The following is a 25,177-nucleotide window of genomic DNA, read 5'->3' on the forward strand; positions in this document are numbered from 1 at the left end:
AAAATATAATGAGACCTCATGCTAAAGTTGTGATTAAGTTGAACTCATTCATTTGAACTAAATAGTAACTTTAGCTTGAAGTCTTACTATACTTTTGTGGTCAACATTAAATTACATATCTTCAGCAGGACCAATCCAGAATCAATCAAGGCAGCTGTAGTTAAACCAGCAACAGCACTAGAAACTTTGCATCTAATGTATGTTATCTAAAATGAAACTTTAAAAAATCCAGAATGAGAATATCGGTTGTATTTACTTACTAAAAAGGTTGTTATAAAAGTTAAGATAGCAGAAGACCAATAAAAAAAACAACTGAAGAAGAAAAACATGCCATAATACTTTTAACATGGTATTGAGAAATCATTATAAAAATTGGGCAGTGATTTATAGAATATTAATACTGGATGTGAAGCAGGTGTCATACAAGTTGTTGAATCAAAAATTAATAAAAAGTTAAAATACACACTTTTTTCTAGAATAATCTGGAAAATTTTAGTTAAAGTAGACAGAAAAATGCTTTCAAATTTTGTGCGTAGTATCCTTGCTGGTTGTAAGTAATAGCTAACCACTCCTGGTTAAATGAAACTTGAAATATTTTAATATAGTTGAAACAACTAAAATATCAAAATAAGGAGATATTGTTACTTGAGTAATAAAATCTGTAAAAGCAAAACAAAACAAAAAAACAGATAAAATAGATAAGGATAGTTACAATTAAAAAAATAAAAATAAAAAAAAAATTTAATACTTGGCTACCAAATTGCGTGTTTATCTATTTTTTTTAAATATAAAAATAAATAACTATATATACATAATATATATATATATATATATATATATATATATATATATATATATATATATATATATATATATATATATATATATATATATATACATACATACATATATATATATATATATATATATATATATATATATATATATATATATATATATATATATATATATATATATATATATATATATATATATATATATATATATATATATATATATATATATATATATATATATATATATATATATATATATATATATATATATATATATATATATATAGATAGATAGATAGATAGATAGATAGATAGATTTTATTTGAAGTATATCGATGACCTTTAAACCTGATAACAGAGTAAACTATACGCTGATTAAAACAAATCTAATTAAAGTAAATATAATATTTATAATAATGATGACATTTAAATTATAATAATCATTATGATTATCCTTTAATGTACAATGTACAATTTTAATGTACAATTATTAAACATTGACAATTCCACGATTTTTAATAAAATGTTTATAAAGAAAACAAAAATTCCGAGAAATCTCCGAGGCGCGTTAGTGGTCCAGAATTTTTTATCCGTGGCCAAAAGTACTAAAAAATCCATTCTTCTAAACTTTTTATTTCTTTTATTTTTGCAGCATACGCTTTCACTCTACTCCAGTTTAATTATTAGATATTAGAACTATTTCTCGCTAGAACCTTACATAATAACTTTAAAAATATCAAATTTTTTTTAAAGTACTTTCTTATTATTTGGCACCCCTTTGACACCTGCCGCCAAGGACAAACTGTCATTTACCCCTTTCCCCTCTTGGCGTCCCTGGTTTTAGTTAATGTCAAAAACAGCAGCGACCAAGCATCCTTTATGATATTTTTGAGTTCAAACTTAATGACTTTTTAAAATATAAAAAAAAAGAATGGTTTAAAGTTAAGTTACTTGTTACATGAACGAAGTTATTAAGTTTTCATTAAATTCTATTAGACACATCTGACCGTTATTATAAAATATGTTATTTTTTTAAATACATTAATGTTCTCGTTAATGGAAAAAATAAGGAAATTTTTTTACTATAGATACTTAAAAATTAAACATTTAAGTATTTGATTCTACCTGAATGTCTCTCTCTCTCTCTCTCTCTCTCAAAATTGACTTAAGTGATGTTGTTGACTTTACTGATGTTTAACACGTATAAAGGTTGTTTAGTACTATTTAATATAAAAGCTGCGACTATAAATTATTTTGCCTTTAAACCAATTTCAAAATATTAGGGTTTTGGAACATTTATCTTTTTATTTTGCAATACATTGTAGTGTAAATATAAATTTTTTTTTAATTTGAAATTATAAATATATATTTTAAATTTTAAATATGGCGGCTCTCTTTTAAACACAAGGATGAACAAGGGTCGGCTTAAACTATCAAAGAAAAAAAAACTAAAAAATGCTAAACATTTAACATAAAAAAACGAAATATGCAACAAAGATTATACAAACTTATTTGAAAAAACAAAGAAACTCTGCAAAAAACCTTACTATGCAAAATTATTGGAAAATACGAATGATGGGACAAAAACAAAAACAAACTTGGAATATCATAAATGAATAACTGGTAAAAATAAATTGCAAACGAAAAAAAACTTTTCATAAAAACCCATTTTTCTTAAAGCAGGGTAAAAATGAAAAATTCCATAATTTTTCATAAAATTTGAATCTTAACGAGTGATGCGGAATTTATCGGACAAATCCTAATTTCATTATTTGAGCATAATAATTAGTTTTTGTAGCTTATCTTTAATTTTATCACAAAAACTGAGTATTACTTGAGCATAATAATCAGTTTTTGTGGTAAAATGAGGTTAAATGCAGCTGAACGAGAATCTTTTCGAAAGCGACTAAAAATGTTTTTTGTAAATAAACCTAATATAAAAAAAGAAAAATCGTAAATCATTTTGAAAAGGAAGAATTTGCTCGAAGTATTATATATGATAACCTAAAAAGACTTGAAACTGTTCAATCGTTTTCTGATAGAAAGCACCCTGGTTGTCCGACATCCTGGACTAGAGAAAAGAAAGCCGAATTAATGAGACTTGTCAACAATCGAAAAGGGGTCAGTTAGAGAAAAATAGGTATTAAATTCGGTGTAAATCAATCGACAATTGGTCGTCAGTTAAAAAAAATGAATATTAAATATAGAAAACGTGAAAAGACTCCAAAATACACTATAGAACAACAAATAAAGGCAAAGAAAAGAATCAGGAAACTAGTTAACCAACTCTATAACACAAAACCGCTTCTAGTCATCGATGACGAAAAATACTTTTGTTTTGCAGGGGACAACATGCCTGGAAATTCTGGATACTACAAAAACAACAAAAAGACATGCCCCAAAAGTGTTCGTTTTATAGTAAAAGAGAAATTTCCAAAAAAATTATTAATGTGGATAGCCATATCTGACCGTGGTATGTCCGAGCCATTGTTTCGCACTTCCAAGGCTGTAGCGATCAATTCATTAATCTATATTAATGAATGTTTAGAAAAACAACTTCTTCCATTTTTTCACAAATATCATGGAGACTTTAACTATTTATTTTGGCCAGATTTAGCAAGTTCTCATTATTCTAAAGATTCTCTAAATTGGATGGACCAATATGTCTATTACGTTGATAAAGGATCCAATCCCCCAAATGTGCCTCAAGCACAACCAATTGAAAATTTTTGGGGACATTTGGCACAGAAGGTTTACGAGGGAGATTGGCAAGCTTCAACAGAGCAAGTTTTGATTGATCGCATTAAACTAAAACTACAAGAAATTGATTTAAACTTTATACAGTCGCATATGAAAGGCGTCAGAGCAAAATTGAGATCAATTGCAGATGGTGGTGTTTTTTCATATAAAAAATAATATATTTTTATTAAAAGATAAATGCTTTATTTAAAAAAAATATAACAGTAGTTTGTTTTTTTATTTATAAATAAGTTATTGACGTTTTTATTTTGTCCGATAACTTCCGCATCACCCGTCATCCTAAATCTAGTAAAACTATAATGGAAGTGTTTAAAATGAACCTTTGCATATGATAAAAAAAAACAACAAAAAAAAACTGACAATAAAAAAAAAAATAGTGTAAACAAAGATATAGTTAAATGAGTTTTTGATATCATTTAACAGTCATTGTTTCATATCTTTAACTTTTAATATTGAAAAAAAGGCGTTGTGTCACAATGATTAATAGTCGCTAAAATCACTGTAACTTTTAGGTCTGGTATAGTAACTATTGTTTCAAATTACAGGCTCATTTCTATATCTCAAAATTAAAAGAACGTATTGTGCATAATAGAGTTGAATGTATTGTGTACAATAGATGATTTAATGCTAAACATAAAAATGGTTAATAGCAGCTGCGGCGCAGTGGTTAGAGCGCTTGCTTTAGAAGCAAAAAATTCAGGGTTCAATGCGAGCTCTCATTTTTCATAGGAGAGCTCATCTGTAAAGAAGGAGGCGTAATTTTCTTTGTTAAGTTCTCATCCGCGATGCTCTGTGACAAGACTGTTGGGTTTTCTTGAAACAACAAAAAAAATATTATAAACAAACTAACTAACAATAAACTATGCTGTACAATAAACAAATTAGTATTTAAAAAATAATAGTTCAACTAATTATTCAGTAAACAAACTGATTGGTTAATCGAAAGTCAGGTGATTCAATAAAGAATGTTTAACATTAGAATGTTTAATAGTTCAACCAGAAGCTTTTGACACTGATAACGGAAGATATTTAATATAAAAGACTAAAAAATGGAATAAAAAACGATTATTTGGTTTAAAGATTACTATTCAAACAGGAAACAAAATTTAATTTAAAAATGAAACAGAAAAACATACAAATTTTAATAGGACACATTAAAAGTTCATTCTACTGTACGGAACCCGTTTTAGCGAGAGAAGGCTTACGGATTTAACCCCCGTTTTATTTTCTGTAAGTTTCAAATATATTTGGTCTGCGTGCTGTAAAAGTTGTTACCTCCCAAAGCTTTTGGTAAAAACAAATTTTTAGGTACTACGGCGTTACGGTTTCGGTATAAATTTATTTTGTATTAAAAAAACAAAATAACTTGTTTGTACGGTTTCGGTAAAATAATTGGTCAGTAAAATTTAGATTAAAATTTGAGTTCAAAATATCAAAACTATTTAAGTACAATCAAAGTAAAAATACTGTGGAGATATATGGTTTAGTTTCAACCAAAATAATGAATTAACTTTGAAAAAGAAAAATGCACAAAACTTTGAAGAAGAATTGAAGAAATGAGTTGAAATGCAAAAAGATCAACAGTAAAAGAATTTTTCCGTTTGTTAAAACTTTTTTTGTTTTTTAGGGACTTTTTTTCCAATTAAACATTGTTGTAAATTAAAAAATAAATTAAAACTTTAAAAATTAGATGGTAATAAAGTGCACTTCACAAAGATATAAGTAATTTTATCAAAAAAAAAGTGTTTATATATATATATATATATATATATATATATATATATATATATATATATATATATATATATATATATATATATATATATATATATATATATATATATATATATATATATATATAACAATAGTATTTAGATAAAGATCTAAATACTATTGTTTCATCTAAAAAAACATTTTGATGGTAATTGAGCTGAATATGATGACAATGGATCAATTGTCATCATATTCAGCTCAATTAATAGGTACTTTTGACGTGTATTTTGTGTTACATTTCCACAACCAGTTCATAGAGGAATTTGAGATGGTTTTTTTACTAATCCTTTCACAAACTATAAACGTTTTAATTGATCTGCTAAAAACCATATCAAAAGCTCCAATGCAAAACCAGACAAATACAATGTTTACCAATTACGAAATATGTGACCGTGTGAATAAAAAAAACAACTGCTTTTACTCAGCGTTTTTTGAGTAATTACTCTGCTATGCGTCAATAAAATATTTAGCAATTTTTCTCAAATTTTTATTCACGTAAGGCTGAGCAATTACTTCAAAAGCACTGAGTAAAAGCAATTGTTTTTTTTTATTCAACTGACCTACAGTGTTTAGCAGACAATGATTGTCATTGTGTTTAGTAGACAATGATTGTCATTGGCTTATGAAAGATTTTTGAGCAAAAGCAGACTCTTACTTACTGCAACTACATAGACAAATTACCAATATTGTGCAAAAGCAGATAAATCCTGCTTAGTATTTCGTGCAAAATCAAACAAATCCAACAACTAATTAAGTTGATCAAAACAAACCACGTGATGTTTACAACTTCTAAAGCCAATTATTTTTTTGAAAACGAGAATGACTACTAACTTCGTTTTGCATTATTTATTATAATTTTTATACTTTAATTAGTTATCAAATTGTAGCAAATTATTGTTATTTATATTTTAGATCTGTTATAATGCAAATTAATTACGAAAATGTAGACGATTTAGAGTTCGTTGAAGAACGCAGTAGATATTAGTAGCTGTTTTAGAAAGCGGAAGATTAATAAAACAAAGCGATCAGTTGCGAATAAAAAAAGGTAAGTTTACCGGTGTTATGATGATTTTAGTTCTAATTCTATATGTGACCCTTAAATGTGATGCAAAAAACGGATAAAAGTCTCCGTTTGCGGCGCGATTTAAATAAACTTAATCATAAATTTTATTATTAAGTTTATTTAAATCGCACCTATCAAAATAAACTTAATAATAAACTTTATTATTAAGTTTATTTAAATTGCGCCGGAAAAGTAGACTTTCATTTTTCTAAATTTTGATCTAATACCAATTTTGCTTACTAAAAAATGATTCGCTGATGAGATAAGAAAGAATAGGTTTGGTTAGGGTTAGAGGTCGGAGACATGAAGTAATGTCCCCAACCTTTAACCCTAACCAAAGTTGGGGAATGTAAATTTGATATAAAAAAATTATAGAATCTAATTGATAACATAATGGGTCTTAATATCATCACTTCCTTTCAATATTACTATTAATGATTTTAATAATCACTACTATATACAAATCTCAAAGTATTTTAGATGATTTTAATAATCACTGCTCTATACTGTGCAAATCTCAAAGTAGTTTAAAAGTTTTATTTACAAACATTGCTGTAATATTATTGATTTAAATTCTACTACTAATAATTTATTATTATTAATAGCAGCTGTGGGGCAGTGGTAGCGCACTTGCCTCAAACGTAAGATCTGAGGTTCAAAACCCACCTCTGGACAAGTTTTGCGGCATCGGTTCGGAAGGAGGCTTGAACATCCTATTAAGTACTCGTCCGTGGTGCTCTGTGATAAGACCGTAAGGACTTCTTGGGGCACCAAAAACAAAAAAACAAAAAAAAATTATGTGACAGTGAATTAACGGTAAAATAAATTAAGGATGTTTTCTCATCTTTAAAAAGAAGTGAATAAACGACTAAAAACAAACGACTTTGGTAATGTATCTGCAAAATTAAACTCAATTATGTATGCTGATGATACTGATTTGCTTATGTCCAATAGCGATATTAACCAGCTATATGGAGGTATGACAATTGGATTATGAATATAAAAAACATAAGCAGAAAACCTGCCACTACCAACCTGCCAAAATTTACCAGCTCTTTATAAATGATAAAAAAATTAAAAAACAGGAATTTTTAAATTTGTTTATTATTTATCAAAATACTAAATACTATTAAAATACTCAAACCTTGGCTACAAATAAAAAAATGTCGAATCAAAAATAAACAAAACATTGACATAATGCACAGTATCAGTTCCCTAATAAATACTCAGTCTTAAATTAATATAAAGTTATTAAAGTTAATATTAAGCTTAATTCATTAATTACATTACCACATTAGTTATGGTAACGTTGCGTGGGACAACACACAGCCAGCTAAACTTTAAAAGATATTTAGTGTGCAAAAACATGCTAGCAGAATTATATTCCATTAATATAGATTTGAACATGCAAGGCTAATAATAAGGGAAATGAAAATAATAAATGTATATAAAATAAATAGATTTCAACACATAATCTTTATGTATAGTCATTAAAAAATCTCCCAACTTTGAAGTAAAAATTAACATAAATCAAAATAATCGCTATTCTCCAAAATCAAATGAAAGGCTCGCATATAAAATAAAATTTTGAAATCAAATGCAAGTTTTATAATTTATTGTATGCACTTTTTCATAAAACTTTTTTTTCTATTATCTTTTACTCTACATATAGAATGGAGATATTTTTTTTCATATTTTAACTAAGTTTCATATAACTTTTATATCAATTTTAATTTGAGGTGTTCTATAAAAAGATTGTCGTGACTCCACTCATACGTATCTTCTTTGAGACCCAAATTACACGACACGTCCTGAACGTCACTGATGTGTTTGAGATGTGTTTGAGATGTGTTTGAAATGTGTTTGAGATGTGTTTGAGATGTTTTTGAGATGTGTTTGAGATGTGTTTGAGATGTGTTTGAGATGTGTTTGAAATGTGTTTGAGATGTGTTTATAGTTTTTATTTATTAAGTTACTTTTGCTCAAATTTATAATCTAGATGTGTATAAATATAAATTTAATATTTCAATATTTTGTTCACATTTGTTTGCATGCTAGCTGAAGATGATAGTGGTAATTGTTTAGCCTCTCCTAATATCTTTTGGGGAAGCGCAATGAGACACTTCAGTTCTATCTAAAGGAAACAACACAAAAATCAAGGGAAAAGGATGCAAACGCTCTATTTGAGCTGGAGAACTCAAAATAAGTTCATAGTGACATGAGAAGAAATTTTCTGCGCTAGTATTTTTAGAGAAGTCCACATAGCCATTTTTATTTCCATTATTGTTGATGGAATCCGAACGTGTTTCATACGGAAAAATTAGTTTTTGTTCTTTGATTCTTTCGCCTTGGCTCTGAAAATTATTGGATAGTTGAGAAGGGTTTTCTGAAGGAAAAAATCTAGAAAAAACCGTTTATAATCAGCTTTGCAATTTCAGCACAGCGTTTTGGATCAGAGCCAAATTGAATTAAAGAACTGTAAAGACCAGTGCTATGACAACGGGACTAACATGTCCGGTGTATATAAATGAGTGGAGGCCATCATTCTTGAGAAAAGTCCTCAAGCTTTGTACATGCCTTGCAGTGCGCGTAGCCTCAATCAAGCTGGCTTTTATTCTGCAGAATCCCCTACTGTAGTCAAGAACTATTTTGGAAACATTCAGATGTTTTACAACCTAAAATTTATAATGAAATCATTGCAACTTGATCCAGAGGTTCATTCACTGAATTTAGTTAAGACGCACATAAAAGTGAGTTTCTCCAAGTTTTCTCATCTGCCAACGTTGTCAGCCTCCTTCTTTAATCTGAAATCATTTCTTTGGACAACGAGACAAAAGTTTTTAAGACGCCGCAAATCTTTTAGGAAGCAAAATTGATTTTTTAATGCTGGTTACATTTGGGTTCCAAATCAGTTATTTTAAGACGAGGACAACAATAAGGAGAACAATTTACGACGAGTCCATGAACGCATTTTACTTCCACGAAAAAGAATCAAAGGATTTTGCGATGACCGTATGTAATGTATCTCTTGACACACTATTCTAGCAGATAAGAAGCAGGACAAATATGGCTCAAAAGATGATGGAAATGTTTTTGTTTATACGATGGTCTCTATTTCTTTTTAGTGATAATAAAGAACTTAATCAGACAAAAGTGATGTAAAGGAAGAGTAGTTGATTAAAGAAAACTGCCATCTAGATGTTCTCGAGCTTGGAATATTGCTGTCAAGTCAGGGATGGATATTTTAACCTCAATAACAATTTGTGTTATATCATCACATTTTAGTTGCGTTCATTAATAGAAATAATTTTTAGATTTTTTACCTTTGACTAATAGCTTATAATACTTTTATTCATCCTCTATACTCCATCATCTGCAAGGTTGAATCATTTATAAATTACTAGAGCAAAGACAACGTTATTATTTATTAATGAGTATAAATAAATAGTTAACCTTCCCCCCCCCCCCTCGCCTCCTTCCTTCGTAATCCAAAAGTCGATCAAACCGTATCTTTTAAAATCTAACAGAGTTGCCTTGTTTTAATATACAAATCATAACTACAATTTATAATGCAACAAAGACAATTTATAAAAATCTATAAAATAAATAATGTAAATAAGTAATGGATTTAAATTTTGTTTAAAACATCAGTATCTAGTTGTATGATTCTTGACTAATTCTTCCAGTATTCGTTAGCGCCCCTGCTCCGACACCATAACCGTATCCTTTTGGTCCAAAAAACTTATTGTAGCAAGCTTGAATAAAAAAAAGATAAAAATTAATAAGTTTAAAAATTTATTAAAGTTTATTAGTTAAAATTATTTTATTTTTATTTATTTTTATTATTTACACAGAAAACAAAACAGAAGCCAAGGAAAATGCATAAGTTACATTCGAAGATGAAGCTAAGAATACAACTTGTGTTTCATGTAATCCTCTAATGCATAGAAAGAACTATTTTGGTAGAAAATAATTTTATAGAATTAAGAATTTATTTAAAACATATATATATATTATTATAAAAAAAAAAAAAAAAAAAAAAAAAAAAATATATATATATATATATATATATATATATATATAAATATATATATATATATAAAATTATAAAATGAAGTTATTAAAAAAGTGTTCAGTCGATTGAATCCAAAGTGCAACCGTTAGAATTGAAGTCCAAGTATGGAAAGTTTCAAAAAAGAAACCCGGGTTTAGAATCAAATGTTATTTTACCTGGACTTGGAATTCCAAAAATAGTTATAAACTTCTGAACTCTATAACGAGTTTGAAAGTATCAAAGTTGCTATCATTAAAATAAATTGGTTACTTTATTTATTTGAACATTATCTACAGCTTGTAATCTTCTAAATAAGGTTTTGTACTTTTTTTTTCCAAAGGAAATGTCAGTTTATAAATAACTTTTTATTACCATTTCATTTTTTTCCTCCTGACTTTCAGCAAAAAGGTTTTTAATCGCGAGCTGTTAAACTAATTTTTTCAGATTCTGTTTGAAAGTTAAAACTTTTATAGTTGCGAATTAAGGTTTGTTTAAACAATTTTAGAAATAAAATTTTAATTAAAACCTTACAACGCAAAGTTTATTTATTGGAAGACAAAATCGAAAGTTCTTTTTTTATCTGCTTCACATACCGAAGTTTTGCAAATTCTCAGATTTTTTCGTAATAAGTTATCGTGATAAACTTCACGCAAAGTAAACAAAGTATGCGTAAAATTCGGAGTCGTTGTAAACTAAAATATGTGCTTAAATTATATATACGTCTGATTACGAGAAAGATTACCTTTAAACTTGAGAAATTAAATGTCATTGAACTTGAGCAATGTTTGTATATATGATTCCAGGATTTGAAAATGATACAAGTTCCTGTTAATATTACTGCTTTTAAAAGCATTTTTGCAGTTTGCCCCATAGAGTTTTATAATCGGCATTTTTTTATAATGCTTTTTTTATAAGTGTACCCGTTTTTCTAACGAAACGTCGACCGAAGAGTTAACGTAATTATATTTGTTAATTCTTTTTTTTTTAAACTTGATGGATATGACAATTTTGGTTTAAACACAGTAAAATTTTTGTGGGAAAGACTAATTGTGTTGCATAGTGTGACATGGGACACTATGTGGTGGGGAGCAATTATAATCATAACTCAGAAGCATTTCCTAAAAGCTGATTAAGCTCATTTTACATAGTATAAACATAATGTAATAATAAATAATTTAAACACCAAATCAAGAATAGAAAACGCAAGCAAAAATGCTTTATCCCAAATATTTCTCATCTAATTGTGAACTTTGATAGTCAGCTTATTGTAAAAATTGATGGTCAGCTAATTGTGAAATTTTATGATCAGCTAAATGTATAATTTGATGGTCAGCTAATTGTAAAATTTGATGGTCAGCGAATTGTGAGATTTGATGGTCAACAAAGCAGTAAAGTATTTAAACTTTCCAAATTTTAAATTGGTATTTGATCAATTGTAGTTTTACTTTCAGAAGCAATATAACAAAACGAGTTAAGATTTCTATCAGTTGTAATGTGTCTTAAGCATTACAAGTTTTTTCGTGTTTATACAAACAATTTCTTATCAATTAGCAACCTAGAAATCAGATGTACAAGCTACTTCAATGAATTTAGTTTAACAGTTTAAATCTTTTTGATCAAAAGTTAAATAAGATTATTTTTTTTAAAAGTTAAATAAGATTTTTTTTTTTCTTTATTTCACCAAATTTGAGGACAAAAAAAACTTAAAATACATTTTTTGACATTTTGTCAAACAAGGCATTCAAATTTTCATTCATTTCAATCACATTTCTTTTTTTGCTTTATACAAAGCTAATTAAAGTAACTTTGAAATTTCTAGTATTAGTTAAACTTTTATCACTTTAGGAAATTCAGAACTGATGATTGATTCCCTTTAGTTTTTAAGCTGTATGTTTATATAAAGTCAAGAAAATTAACCATGGCTAATAATAGATTCTCAATGATTTTTATGCTTAGTGTTTATAGAGTCAATAGTATGGACAAAAAAGCACTTCTAAATGAAAGACGTCATTTACAAATTTTCAGAAAAATACAATTGATTTCTTATTTTTTTTACATGTTTTGACAAATAGTCCATTATTTGCTTAAGTGACTAAAAACTGTCTCAATTGTCAAAACATATTAAAAAAACATTTCTGCCGTTCCTTTTGAAAATTGTTATTTGGACAACCGACTCCTTCCCCTTTCTCACAAAAATTAAAAATATTGCGCCTGATAAAAGAAAATTTGATAAAAACTTTTATATGATCAAAGCAACGATTAAAAATTGTTTTTATATGATCAAAGCAATGATTAAAAAAGCTTACGTTGGCAATATATTTCTTGTTCCGCCGTATTTTCTTGAACATTTGTCGAATCTAAACTCTTGTTGCAGGATCGACAGCGAAAACAGTTTTTGTGCCAATACTAAAAAAAACACAAATTTTTCTATAATAACATCAAAACTATTATAGCAACTGTTTCTATAGTAACATCAAAATTACTTCAACAACAGCTTCTATATTAACATCAAAATCACTACAGCAAATGTTTCTATATTAACATCAAAGTTAATACAACAACTTTTAAAGTACAACAACAAAGTCTATACTTTTGATTAAGAACATTAAAAACGTTATATATTGTAATTCTATAAAACAATAAACATTTTGAGGCTAGATAAGCAAGACTTTGCAATTTCTTTATTTAGAGAGGTTGTAGACAGTACAGTCATAAGCATAATCAGTGCTTATCAACTTTTTGCAAACTGAGAAAATAAGGTTTATGCAAATTTTTAGAAAATATTGTTTATAACATGTTTTAAAATTGGACTATGCTATTCCATTTAATTAGCTAAATTAATAAATATATCTTACAAAAATGTATTATGCATATTACCAGGCCTGAAGCAATATTTTGTTCCGCAGTATATACAGAGCCTCCACAACGTCCGCAAGGGTTTCCACCTAAGTAGTTTTCAGTGTATAAAGATTGATTTAACGGAGCATTATTTGTTGCATATCCATCACCAGCATCCATGCTTAATGTACCAGCGCCGGCACCATAACCATAGCCTTTTGGTCCATAAAACTTTCCGTAGCAGGATTTGCAAAATATTTCTTGAGCTGTGGTAACAAACAAATAATTTAACAAGTTAGTAAAAAAAATGTAATGAAAAAAAAATCTTAATGAAACATCTAGCAGCGGGCATTTGAACAACAACAAAAAAAAAGTCTTTTAACCGTTTGAAAGACGTTTAGAATTTTTGAAAGACATTATTTTGGGGTCAAAGGCCTGCTTTGTATAAATAACTGATAAGCTTTTTCTTGTTCACAATTTTTTTGCCGTAATAAATATTTTTCGTATCTAAATTGTAGAAGCCCAAAACCTCAGTCAATATACTTAATTCCCTACAGATTTTAATAAAAAATTTTATATGCGTAAACCGATAACAATATACATTTCCAAATAAACTACTTTAAATGTGTTGGAGTTTGTAAAAATTATTTGGTAGGTATACTTTTTTGGAAACTTAATAGAAATTTTTAACAATATTATGTCTTTAATGTCATATAAGTTATGTCTTTATTGAGACCTGGACAGATTTAGCTAAAAGCAAAAATGAGGAAGTTACTGCATTAAACAGTATTATTTGCATGATGGTCCGTAATAAGTGTTGACCGGAAGATTTTTTTTTAATTTACCGTAGTAAGGGGGTAATAAATCATCCATAATAAAATCCATCTACATACGTACGCATTGTTTATTCCAAAACCATTAAAACCCAAATTTTTTAGTTAATTCGACATTTCTATGATACATAACATAGTATTGTTTGATTTCTTAAACTCGTAAAATTCGATGCTTTTATTTTTTTTTAAATCAAATTTTAGGAGAAATAGCCATACCACTTACGTACTTGCTGTTTTTAACACCTCTCCCCGCCCCCTTTGTACACAATTGTATGTTTTTGGGTAACCCCTATCCCCATACCTGCGTACATACTTTATAAAAGACCCCTTGGTGCTTTTCTACAAAACATAGTTTTGGTATTGAAAATTTTTTCAGTAGGTATTATCAAAAAAAAAAAAAAAAATGTATATATATATATATATACATATATATATATATATATATATATATATATATATATATATATATATATATATATATATATATATATATATATATATATATATATATAAATATATATATACATATAGCGTGCAAAAGTTTAGAAATATTAACTTTTTTGCAGTTATTAATGCATAACTTTTCATAAACAAACACAAATAAGCTGAAAAGTTTGCAAAATGTGCTTTATATTATTTCAATCAGTAGAGGGTTTTAGGAGCGGGGCAAACATAGGGTAGAGGCCCCCCCCCCATCCTTGGGAATTTTTTTCAGAAATATTCATTTGTAAATTGACTATTATACAGAATTGGACGATTAAACTGACGAATGAAATTGACTATTATACGTAATTACATGTATATGAACTTGATTATTACACTAAAGTACAAAAAATTAAAAAAGAAAGTTACTTATAAATGAAAATACGCGCCTTTTTTTTTTTTAAAAAAGATCTTTTTAGCCCCCTCCTTGGCGAGTGACAAAACCCGCCCCTATTTTTAATTCAAGATACAAACCGCAAAAATTTCAAAACTAAACGGTCAAATAAAAATTAATTCTTTTTATTTTAAAGAGCAAAATTTTAAAAGCAATCAAATTTTTATTAATGTTTATTTCAAAAAAAAGCTTAAACTTTTATTAAAATTTACAAATTTACAACTTTTTTTATTTGTCTAACTGTCTTATTTTTCAATAAGACAGTATTTGGTAGCATATCCACTTGCCTTTAAAACAGCATTACAACGAGTAAACATCGAGTCATCCTGAGGAATGTTATACCAACATTTATTTCCAAACTCTGAATGCAATTCAAGAAAGTTTTGTGGTTTAAAGTATTTCTTAACAGATCTGGCACAATGCTTTGAATCATTATCTTGTTGTAAGATTGATTTGAGAGTCATTTTATACTTTGAATATGACAGCATAACATTCTTCATGATGTCTAGATAAACTCTCTGGTCAGTAATACCTTCTATGCAAAGAATCGGACCCACATTGTTAAGACTAAAACATCCCCAAACCATAACGTTTTCTCCTCCATGTTTTACAGTAGGTAACTGATAGCTTGGATTAAATTTGTCTTTTTTTGGACGTCGGACATACCTAATTCCGTCACTACTGAATAGTATAAACTTGATTCATTATAAATAATTAATCAGAAAAAAAAATTTTTTTCTGATGAAATAAAATTTTTAAAATTTGCAAAAGACGACCTTTTGCAAATTTTATTCTGGACTTTAAATTTCTTGCGGATATTAGCTGTTTCTTAATTGGACGGCGGCCATACAAATTAAATTGCAGTAATCGACGTTTAGTTGCATTGACACCATTGTTTGTGCCATAAAAGTAATGCATAATTTCATAAGGTTTGAGGGTAGTTTTGCAAATATTATTTTTGGAATACTTATTAATTATCTATCAGCCTTTACAGTTATATCTTAAGGTGCTCCGAGGTGAGGCATGATTTTAATAGTTTTGCGCTGACAAAATGCTTTCTTAATCTGATTTATTTCTGGTTTAAAATTGTTATTTATTACATTGTAAGTTACATTGTAATATTTATCAAAATTACATTGTAAAGTTCAAAAATCTATCTATCATTTTTTTTGCTAAAGCATTTATAAATATTCTCTTTATTCCATTTGAAACTTCCTTAGTCCCGTGCTTTCAAAATATGACTAAGTAATTAAAATGTAAAATTTTACAAATATTTTGGCAATTATTAGCACTGCTTTTGAAATATCTCATATAAGTATATGAATAAATAAAACAATACTGTTTCTAAAGTTTTGCACGGACGCCTTTTCAACAAAAACAATTAAATTTTAATTATCCGATAAATTTTACAATTTTGTTAATATTTATTTTAAATTTAAATAAAATAAATCACATTTTGTAAAAATTTGATTGAAATAATATAGAGCACAATTGGTAAAAATTTCAGCTTATTCGAGTAAGCCTGTGAAAAGTTAAGCGTTAAAATCTGAAAAAAAAAATTGTTTTTAAACTTTCTCACGCTTCTGTTTATAATTGCTTGTGTGAAATTATTAATATAAAATTATTAATATAAAATTATTAATATAAAATTATTAATATAAAATTATTAATATAAAATTATTAATATAAAATTATTAATATAAAATTATTAATATAAAATTATTAATATAAAATTATTAATATAAAATTATTAATATAAAATATGCGAGTAGAGTAATATGTATATGTGAATATATATATATATGTGTGTGTGTGTGTGTGTGTGTGTGTGTGTGTGTGTGTGTGTGTGTGTGTGTGTGTGTGTGTGTGTGTGTGTGTGTGTGTAAATTAAATTAAATTAGTAAAAAACACTTATCTAACTTTTTTCTTTAACTTTAAGTTTCACCATTGCTGGATCATCAGGAAAAGTTACTAAATCCTAAAAAAAAAAAAAAAAGATTTAGTAACTCTTCCTGATGATCCAACAATGGTGAAACTTAAAGTTGAAGAAAAAAGTTAGACAAGTGTTTTTTACTAATTTAATTTATTATTGCTCTGTCCTTTAAGAACATTGAGCACTCTATTTGTAAAATACACCAACATAATTTACATATACATATGTGTACATATATATGAAAGTAAAATATCTGTCATCTAAACTTGTTTTATTTTAAAAAGAAACATTTTAAAAAAATTGTACAAAAAACTGTTTATAAGTGTACCTCAAGACCCCTCAACATCGACAGTTCCCAAAACATTTGTTAGTTCCCTCGTACTATTGGGATAAAAAAATTGGTTTTCAAAAGAATTGATATTGGATTAAGATTTCAAAACAACATTTTTAAAAGCTCTAAATAAAGTAATAAAACCTTTAATTTAGTTTTATTAGCTATATATCTGATTTTTGTCGCATTTTATAACGGTTTTATGTTTGCCTTTAATGATTGAAATTTAAAGTAACATATATATAAAAGTATATATATATATATATATATATATATATATATATATATATATATATATATATATATATATATATATATATATATATATATATATATATACATTATGCTTTTTTGTATGAAAATTACCAATTTTATAAAAAAAATCAATAATATTCGTTTATAAAAACAATTTGCATTCTAGACGGAAAAGATGGTAATTCGATGGCTGCTATATAGCCTTCTCTGGCTGCTTCAAATTTATATAGAACTCTAGTAGCCAATCGTATCCGCCCGGCAGCTAGAGCCCTATATAAGTTTGAATTCCAATTTCACACCATCGCTTGATACCAAGTTACAGGCATTAAAGTGAGAACTGACAAAGTCACAAGTAAAAAAAAATTTTGACCAGTTTTTTTTAACAAATCTATATATCAAAAAGTTGTAAACGTAAAAACCACTTGAAAAATTTTTCTTTTTTGATAGTTTTTTACTTTTGAAGTTTATTGAATATAAAGTTTATAGTCATTTGCTAATCTTTTGCTCAAATTTCAAAGCATTTTAAACTATATAAAAATCTAAAGTTTTCTTAAAATTTTTGAAAAAAGTTTATCACTTTTTCTTTTATATCCTTTACTTTTTCTAGCGCAATTTTTCAGCATTCTAAAGCTACAGCAAATAAACTCAGGTTTAGAGGTTGATTTTGTTCAAAGTTGCAAATGGTTGCAAGTGGTTTGAAGTGGTTGCAAGTAGTAACAGATAGTTGCAAATAAAGCTTTGACAAGTAAGTAAGCAAGTAGAATTTTGACTCATAGTAAACGTGTTGATCTTTCATAACCAGTTGCAAATGGTTGCAAGTGGTTTCAAGTGGTTGCAAGTAGAAACAGGTGGTTGCAAGTAAAGCTTTGACAAGTAAGTAAGCAAGTAAAATTTTGACTCATAGTAAACATGTTGATCTTTCATATAAAATGAAAGATTAACAGACTCATAAATATGTATGCTAATGAGAAAAAAAGTAATGCTAAAAAGAGTAATACCTCAATGTATAATTAAAAACGTTATAGATATAACTAAAACATTTTTATTTTGTTAAGAAAATAATAAGAAAATAAATAAAAATAAATAATAAATGAGAGAGTGGGGAAAAGTGGAATAATAAAAGATACTTCTGATATAATTTTAATATTTTTTTAATACAATTTATGCATTAAATCAAACAAGTTTTAACAAGTAAAGAAGCATTTTGGGAGGTGATTTAATCCCCTAAGATTATTTGGGTAAAGTGGGGCAAGCGAGTATTTAACAACATATTAACAAAAATTGTTTACAAACTATTAAAACTGTAAACCAAGTAATCATCATCAAAATATAGGTAAATAAGTACAAAACAGTTACACAAAAATGATATGGGAGATAATATAAATGATGCGGAAGATAAACTAATTGATGTGGGAGATAAATTAATTGATGTGGGAGAAGTGGGACATCAATTAATTTTTTTTGTTCCACTTCGCTGCTCAGAAAAGACTTTTTTGGCTACTTTTCAAAAAAATTTTATTAAAAACTTCTATCACACGCTGAGTGTTCAATGATATCTTTTATTAAAATTTTATAATTTTTGAAGATTTCTAAAAAGTAATTCCTTAAATTGCTACTGCAAATAAAATAAAAATGAAGAACCACTTATAAAAATATCAAGATATATATAAATATAGTGGAATCATAGATTCAGTTTTAAGGGCGACACAAAAAATGCAAGTCAATAATAAAAAAAAAAATTAGATATTGACTGCAGTTAAATCAAACTAACTTTGTATTTACCAACATATTTACGAACATATTTACTGTAAAATAAACTTCATAATTAGTTACTAAATAGGTCATAAGGTAAGGCTGACCACCTGTTACAAAGTAGAGCTGATTACCGGTTACAAAGTAAGACTGATTGAAAAATATTATTATTCCAGGAAAAGTTTATTCTAAATACATATTAACCCCCTATAATGTTTTTACAGTTAAGAAACCATAAAAATACTTTAAAAAACATTTCTATATTTTTCTTTAAAAAAAAATCAAAAAATTACTTTTAACCATAGAAAATCAACTTAAAAAACTTCATGTTTTCAGCTCTGTCATCAAACACTTAATAATAAGGCAACTAAAACTTTCAACTTTTATCAATATAGTTTTATAAATATAAACTTTGTCTTAATTTAGAGAGAACTTTTGTTTTTGCTAACTTTTCTTCCTTTAAAAAAAAAAAAAATTCGAAGGTTATACGTAGTTTACATTCATTGTATGTAATGAAGTTATTTTTAAAAAGAAAAAAATGTATAGACAGGCAGAAATGCAGTCTTCTAAATTTCAAGAAAATAAATTATATTCATAAAACTAAATTTAATAGTATGTCATACAAAAAAGCTGTTTTACGTTTTTCGTTAACTGTCTAGCAGACTTGTGAATAATTGAGCATTTTCTTGTCTTTTATATAAATAGGAAGACTTTTAAATAAAGAAATTCCAGATTGGCGTCATGTCTCATTTTTTCATGTTTTAACTGAAATGCTTTATCTTTTAAAGCAATAAAAATCAATACTAGATTATTTAATAATTATTAATTTATTTATTAAACCGTATGTCAGACAGCATTCATGACTTGGTTTTTGTCTGATAATTAAAAAAAGACAAAAACAATAACATATGCATGCAAAAAAAAATATTCAATTTAAAAATCAATAAGACTTTAAGCAAAAATCAAAAACTGCCTTCCAAAAAAATTTTGGGCATATTAGGCCGGGTGAATAAAAAAAAGCAATTGCTTTTACTTAGTAATTGGTCAGCTTTACGTAAATAAAAATTTTAAGAGTTTTCGTTAAGTTTTTATTCACGCAAAGCTGAGGAGTTACTGAGTAAATGGCTTAACTTTACGTGAATAAAAATTTGTAAAAAACTGCTAAAGTTTTTATTCACGTAAAACTAACAAATTACTGAGTAAAAGCAATTGCTTTTTTTTATTCACCCGGCCTATCATGTTTTAGAGAGTATATGACCAAAATCATAAGAAGAACCAGAAAAACCAATTACAGAACCAGTAACAAATTTTATTTGACATCAAAATAAGTTTAATTAAGTAAAAGCTAAACCAAAAAATTTCATCACAACTCAGGGAATTTAAAAAATTTAAAAAAATATTTATTTTTTTTTTTTCTTTGCAGGAGCCAACAAAGTTACAAAAGTTACAAACATTATGGGAACAATATTTAAAAAAAAACTTTTCATTTTGCATAATCAATTTATCACATACTTTACTTTATATTACATTATTTTTCAGACTTATTTACTTTTTGATACGTTGATATTTTAAAAACAATTTTAAAAAATGATGTATATTTAAAATTCGATTCGAAAATGCATAGTGTTGCTTACAATAACAGTTACAAAGAAATCAGAAGTTTTGATTATAAATTGAACATTACTTTAAATTTCTATATTAAACATTACTTTAAATTTAATTATTGAAGAAGTTCGTAAACCATGTAGACGCAATAAAAAAACATCAGGCTTGAAACCCGTCAAGCTGAGACAAATAAGTTAAAAAAGATTTTTAATTATCAAAGTTTTTTGTTGTTTAAAATTCTATATAATCAAACTGGTCTTTTAGATTAGGCTTTGGTAGAGTTAGCTCTTATGGAAAATCCTAAACAATGCGTTAGATTAGCCTCGATATATCTGCTATAGATTAGCCACGATATATCTGTTTTAGATTAGCAACGATATCTGCAGACCTTAAAAGCATTAAAAAAGATTTTAATGTTTTTCCTTTGATAAAAAAGTGCATAGCTAATTTACTTTGAAAAGATAGTTAATTAGTAAATATTTTAACTAAGTAGGGTCTAACAAAATAAGTTATCGGATATTAGTGCAATTAATCTAATGGGGGCATCTTTTTATTGCAGAAAAATGGTGAATTACAATTGAAGGTATGACTCTGAGCTAGATCATAATGGAGTTGGTTACAACTTTGTGACCTGAATTTGTGCTTTTGCATAAAGCTACCATTTAACGATTTTTTTAAAGCTTTAAAAAGCCAATCGATTTCTTTTTTTTGTTTGCCTTTATGATATATGATAAAGGTATTCGGCGATGTTTAGAACGTTTTCCTTTGTGGAAAAAGCAGATTGAAACATCATTTATAGGTATAAAAAAAAGAAAGAAAAAAAGAACTGATTTCAGGAAACTGGTAAACACAAAATGTTATTTTAGACGCTTCGGTGTATTTGAGACTCTCAAAACACAGACCTTAGGCGTTATTTTTAAATAAATTTTATGCCCTTGAGTTAAGGAAATCCGAAAGTATAACTCTCGGTGCAAATTAACAGTAAAGTTATATTTAATGTATTATTAAGTTTGTAACAGGTACATAATTAAAGAAGAAGCGAGCTGCACTTTTATACATAAAAAGCATTAATTTGTAGTTTATGTTTTATATTAATTAAAATAGCAAACTTATGTATTGGAGAAATAAAAAAAATAAAAAAAAATAAACTACAAATTAATAACAAAATTTTCTTTGGCTTCTTTCTTTGGTTTTGAAACATAACCTTGGTATGTTACCGTTAAAAGAAAATCCCATACAATGACTTTAAATTGAGTACGCATATAGTTCTGAGCTTGTTTATGTTAAAAACAAAATGTTTATTTGAAAGACACTTAGCGTTATGAAGTGCAAAAACTATTTACTATTTAATATTACTGGGAAATTTAAATTACATACGTCATTTATCTTTTATTTTTCAAGCCATTCTAATGATGAGTCTTATTCATTCATTTTCGTGTGTTAAAGTTTCAATGTTAAAAAAATATATATAAAAAAATTTAAAATCAAATTAACTAACCTTCTTTATTCTCGGCCACTGTTGTAGAAGACAACGTTTTGTTGCATACTCTGCAAGTGAAGCATCCACCAAAATGCCATGATTTTCCAGCAGCCAATCGTTCTTCAGCGGGATAAACCGGCTTGTCGCATCTCCCACACTTTGGTGCACCACCAAACTTTGGTGGCATTATTTACTTACTAAACCTAATTGCAACATTAAATAAAAGCTAAATTAACATAAGTTAACATAAACTACAACATTAATCATAATTTAGTTGGATAGATTTTGATGTCTAAGACTTTTGAAGTGATAACTGCCTAAATGATGAAACCAAATTCTGCCATAAGAAAACCATGATTTGGAGACCATAATTATTCACAATTATTATTTTTTAAAAAGAAACAATAAAGTTTAATTACTATAATATTACTAGATGTATATACTAATGTCATAAATTATTTGGAGTCGATTGGCTTCGGATCAATCGTGATTCTTTTTCCACCAAATAATTTTACTAATTTATTCATTTTATAACATTTCCTATCTAAATCCTACAAAATGAACAGAGTGTTATGTTCTCGTTACAAAATTTGTAAAGCTTTTTTATCGAAAATAATCATTATTTAATTTATTAAATGCTTTTTTATTAGTAGATGCCATTTTTATTTCAGATTTTCTTTTGTATGTTTGGTACGAAAACTGTTTGTGCAAAATACATTTTTAAATCTATATATGTGCGTTTTTCCGCGTTCTCTTGTATATTCTTTTGGAAACAAAATCTCTCACAAAATCATTTACTAAAATCAATTACAATAGTAAATAATTCATTCTTTTAAATAAGTAATTTTGATAAATAAATTATTACAACAATATACATATATATATATATATATATATATATATATATATATATATATATATATATATATATATATATATATATATATATATATACATATATATATATATATATATATATATATATATATATATATATATATATATATATATATATATATATATATATATATATATATATATATATATATATAATACATAACAACACAATTTTTGATAAAATTCAAGGTATTTTACTTTTTTATTATTACATAAAAAAGACTTTTAATCAATACAAAAAATCAACACAAGTAACTGTGACAACGGACATTTTGTTTTTAGATAAACATTCATAACTTTTTCTAAAATCGTAACTAATTTTGAAATTAAAATGAAATAAATACACACACACACACAAGCACACATACACACGCACGCACACGCATATATATTTAAGTTTAAAAATTTTAAAGCTTTTGCTAAGTTCTAACGTTAAAAACATAAATATTTGGTCAATAAAAAGAAATCATAAAGCATATATTCAAGCATGATACTAGTATTGTTTATTATAATCTTTTTTTTTAAAAGCTTTTTAATAAAAGATTTGGGTCCAACAAAGACAATCCAACAATTTAGTACTTTTAATGAATTTTTTGTTTGTAAATCAATTTTATTGCAAAATGCTCGAAAAGTGTTTACATAAGAATTGAAGATAACGTTTATGAACATACTACGGAAATCTTTTTCACAAAAATTTAGTTTTTTTAATGACACATATTAAAGTAATAATTATATACCAATCAAATCATTTTATACAACGCCAAAGTTATTGTTATAAGAAAATAAATAATTAGGCAGATCGGGTTAGAGTATAATTATTTATTTACAACAAAAATAAAACAAAAATTTTGACAGCATAAAAAATGAACTAATATTTTTTACATGTGCAGAATGGCATAAAAAATAAACTCCTAACTCTTACTTACAATTGCATAAACATACAGTTCGTCAATTACGTCACATATATCGACAAGTAACACAAATGATACTGTAAGACGGAGTAAAATTCAAAAAAAGAACATAAACTAAAGTAAAGATGTTTATTATTACAACGTACCTGAACTTTATTTTAAAGTTGTCCAAAATAAAAAAGATTCAGTTCAATAAAAACACAAGTTAAAATATTTCAACTATTAAAAAGATAAAATAATTCGTCTTTATAAAAACAAATATTTAAACAGCATTTACTTTACATATTAACGTTTAACCGATACTTAATGCTTATCAACTAATCCATCATCCGTCACCATAAGCTTTCAATTTGGAATGTCAACTAGTTTCGTAGTTACTGAAAGTGGCTTAGTTACTTTTGTTGGTTTTTTAAACAAGTACTTTGCGTCATAAGCGTAAACTGAGTAAAAATTTATACACGCGGGGTTTAATTCGGGAAAGAGGGGATATTTGGGAGAGATGAGGTGGGGAGGGGGAAGGAATTAAAAACATCGGGCACAAATGTTTTGCTGACTATTGTACCCACTGTTTTCAGGTATAACAAAAAATTTTATTAGAGCAAAATGAGATGGGAGGGCCGTCGGGGTGTAGGGTGCAGAGGGTGTCTAGCCCACTTACCAAATTTAATAGTCGGCATTTTGGAGTCGGAAAAATTGGATCTATAGTTGGCAGTCGGCAGATCTCGGCTAACGAGGGCAGTTTTTATTTTAATTAGTATTAATGGCCAAAAAAGTTTTTATGGCCTTAGTCGGCAAAAAACATATACCTCACCCCCTCCCCTTAAATCTCTTCGGGACGGCCCTGGATGGCCTATGGGGCAAGATGGTTTATCATATCAACAACTCGTCAAAAAAAAATTTAAGAATGGGTGAAAACGTGTATATAAATGTATATATTCAATTTTGGTAATGTGATTTTATATGCATAAGTTTTTTTTTTTGCGCTTAAAGAAAAAGAGTTTATTGCTAAAAGATGGTG

General features: G+C 26.9%; 2 protein-coding genes across 2 annotated transcripts; one reads left to right on the plus strand and one right to left on the minus strand.

The window, feature by feature from the left end:
- The first annotated feature begins 2,987 nt into the window (after positions 1-2,987).
- On the plus strand, positions 2,988-3,713 carry LOC136075931 (uncharacterized). The gene has a single exon (XM_065789380.1). The coding sequence runs from the start codon at positions 2,988-2,990 to the stop codon at positions 3,711-3,713; it is 726 nt and encodes a 241-aa protein (XP_065645452.1).
- A 6,191-nt stretch (positions 3,714-9,904) lies between these two features.
- Positions 9,905-24,443, minus strand: LOC100211099 (cysteine and glycine-rich protein 2). The gene is made up of 5 exons (XM_065790315.1): positions 24,306-24,443; positions 22,370-22,554; positions 13,325-13,551; positions 12,754-12,853; positions 9,905-10,148 (listed from the first exon to the last, which is right to left on the minus strand). Exons 2-5 carry the CDS (start codon positions 22,536-22,538, stop codon positions 10,048-10,050), a joined length of 597 nt encoding a protein of 198 aa, XP_065646387.1. The 5' UTR covers positions 22,539-22,554; positions 24,306-24,443; the 3' UTR covers positions 9,905-10,047.
- Between the last annotated feature and the right edge of the window lie 734 nt (positions 24,444-25,177).

This window comes from Hydra vulgaris, chromosome 02 (assembly GCF_038396675.1).
Source record: "Hydra vulgaris chromosome 02, alternate assembly HydraT2T_AEP".
Taxonomy (NCBI): domain Eukaryota; kingdom Metazoa; phylum Cnidaria; class Hydrozoa; order Anthoathecata; family Hydridae; genus Hydra; species Hydra vulgaris.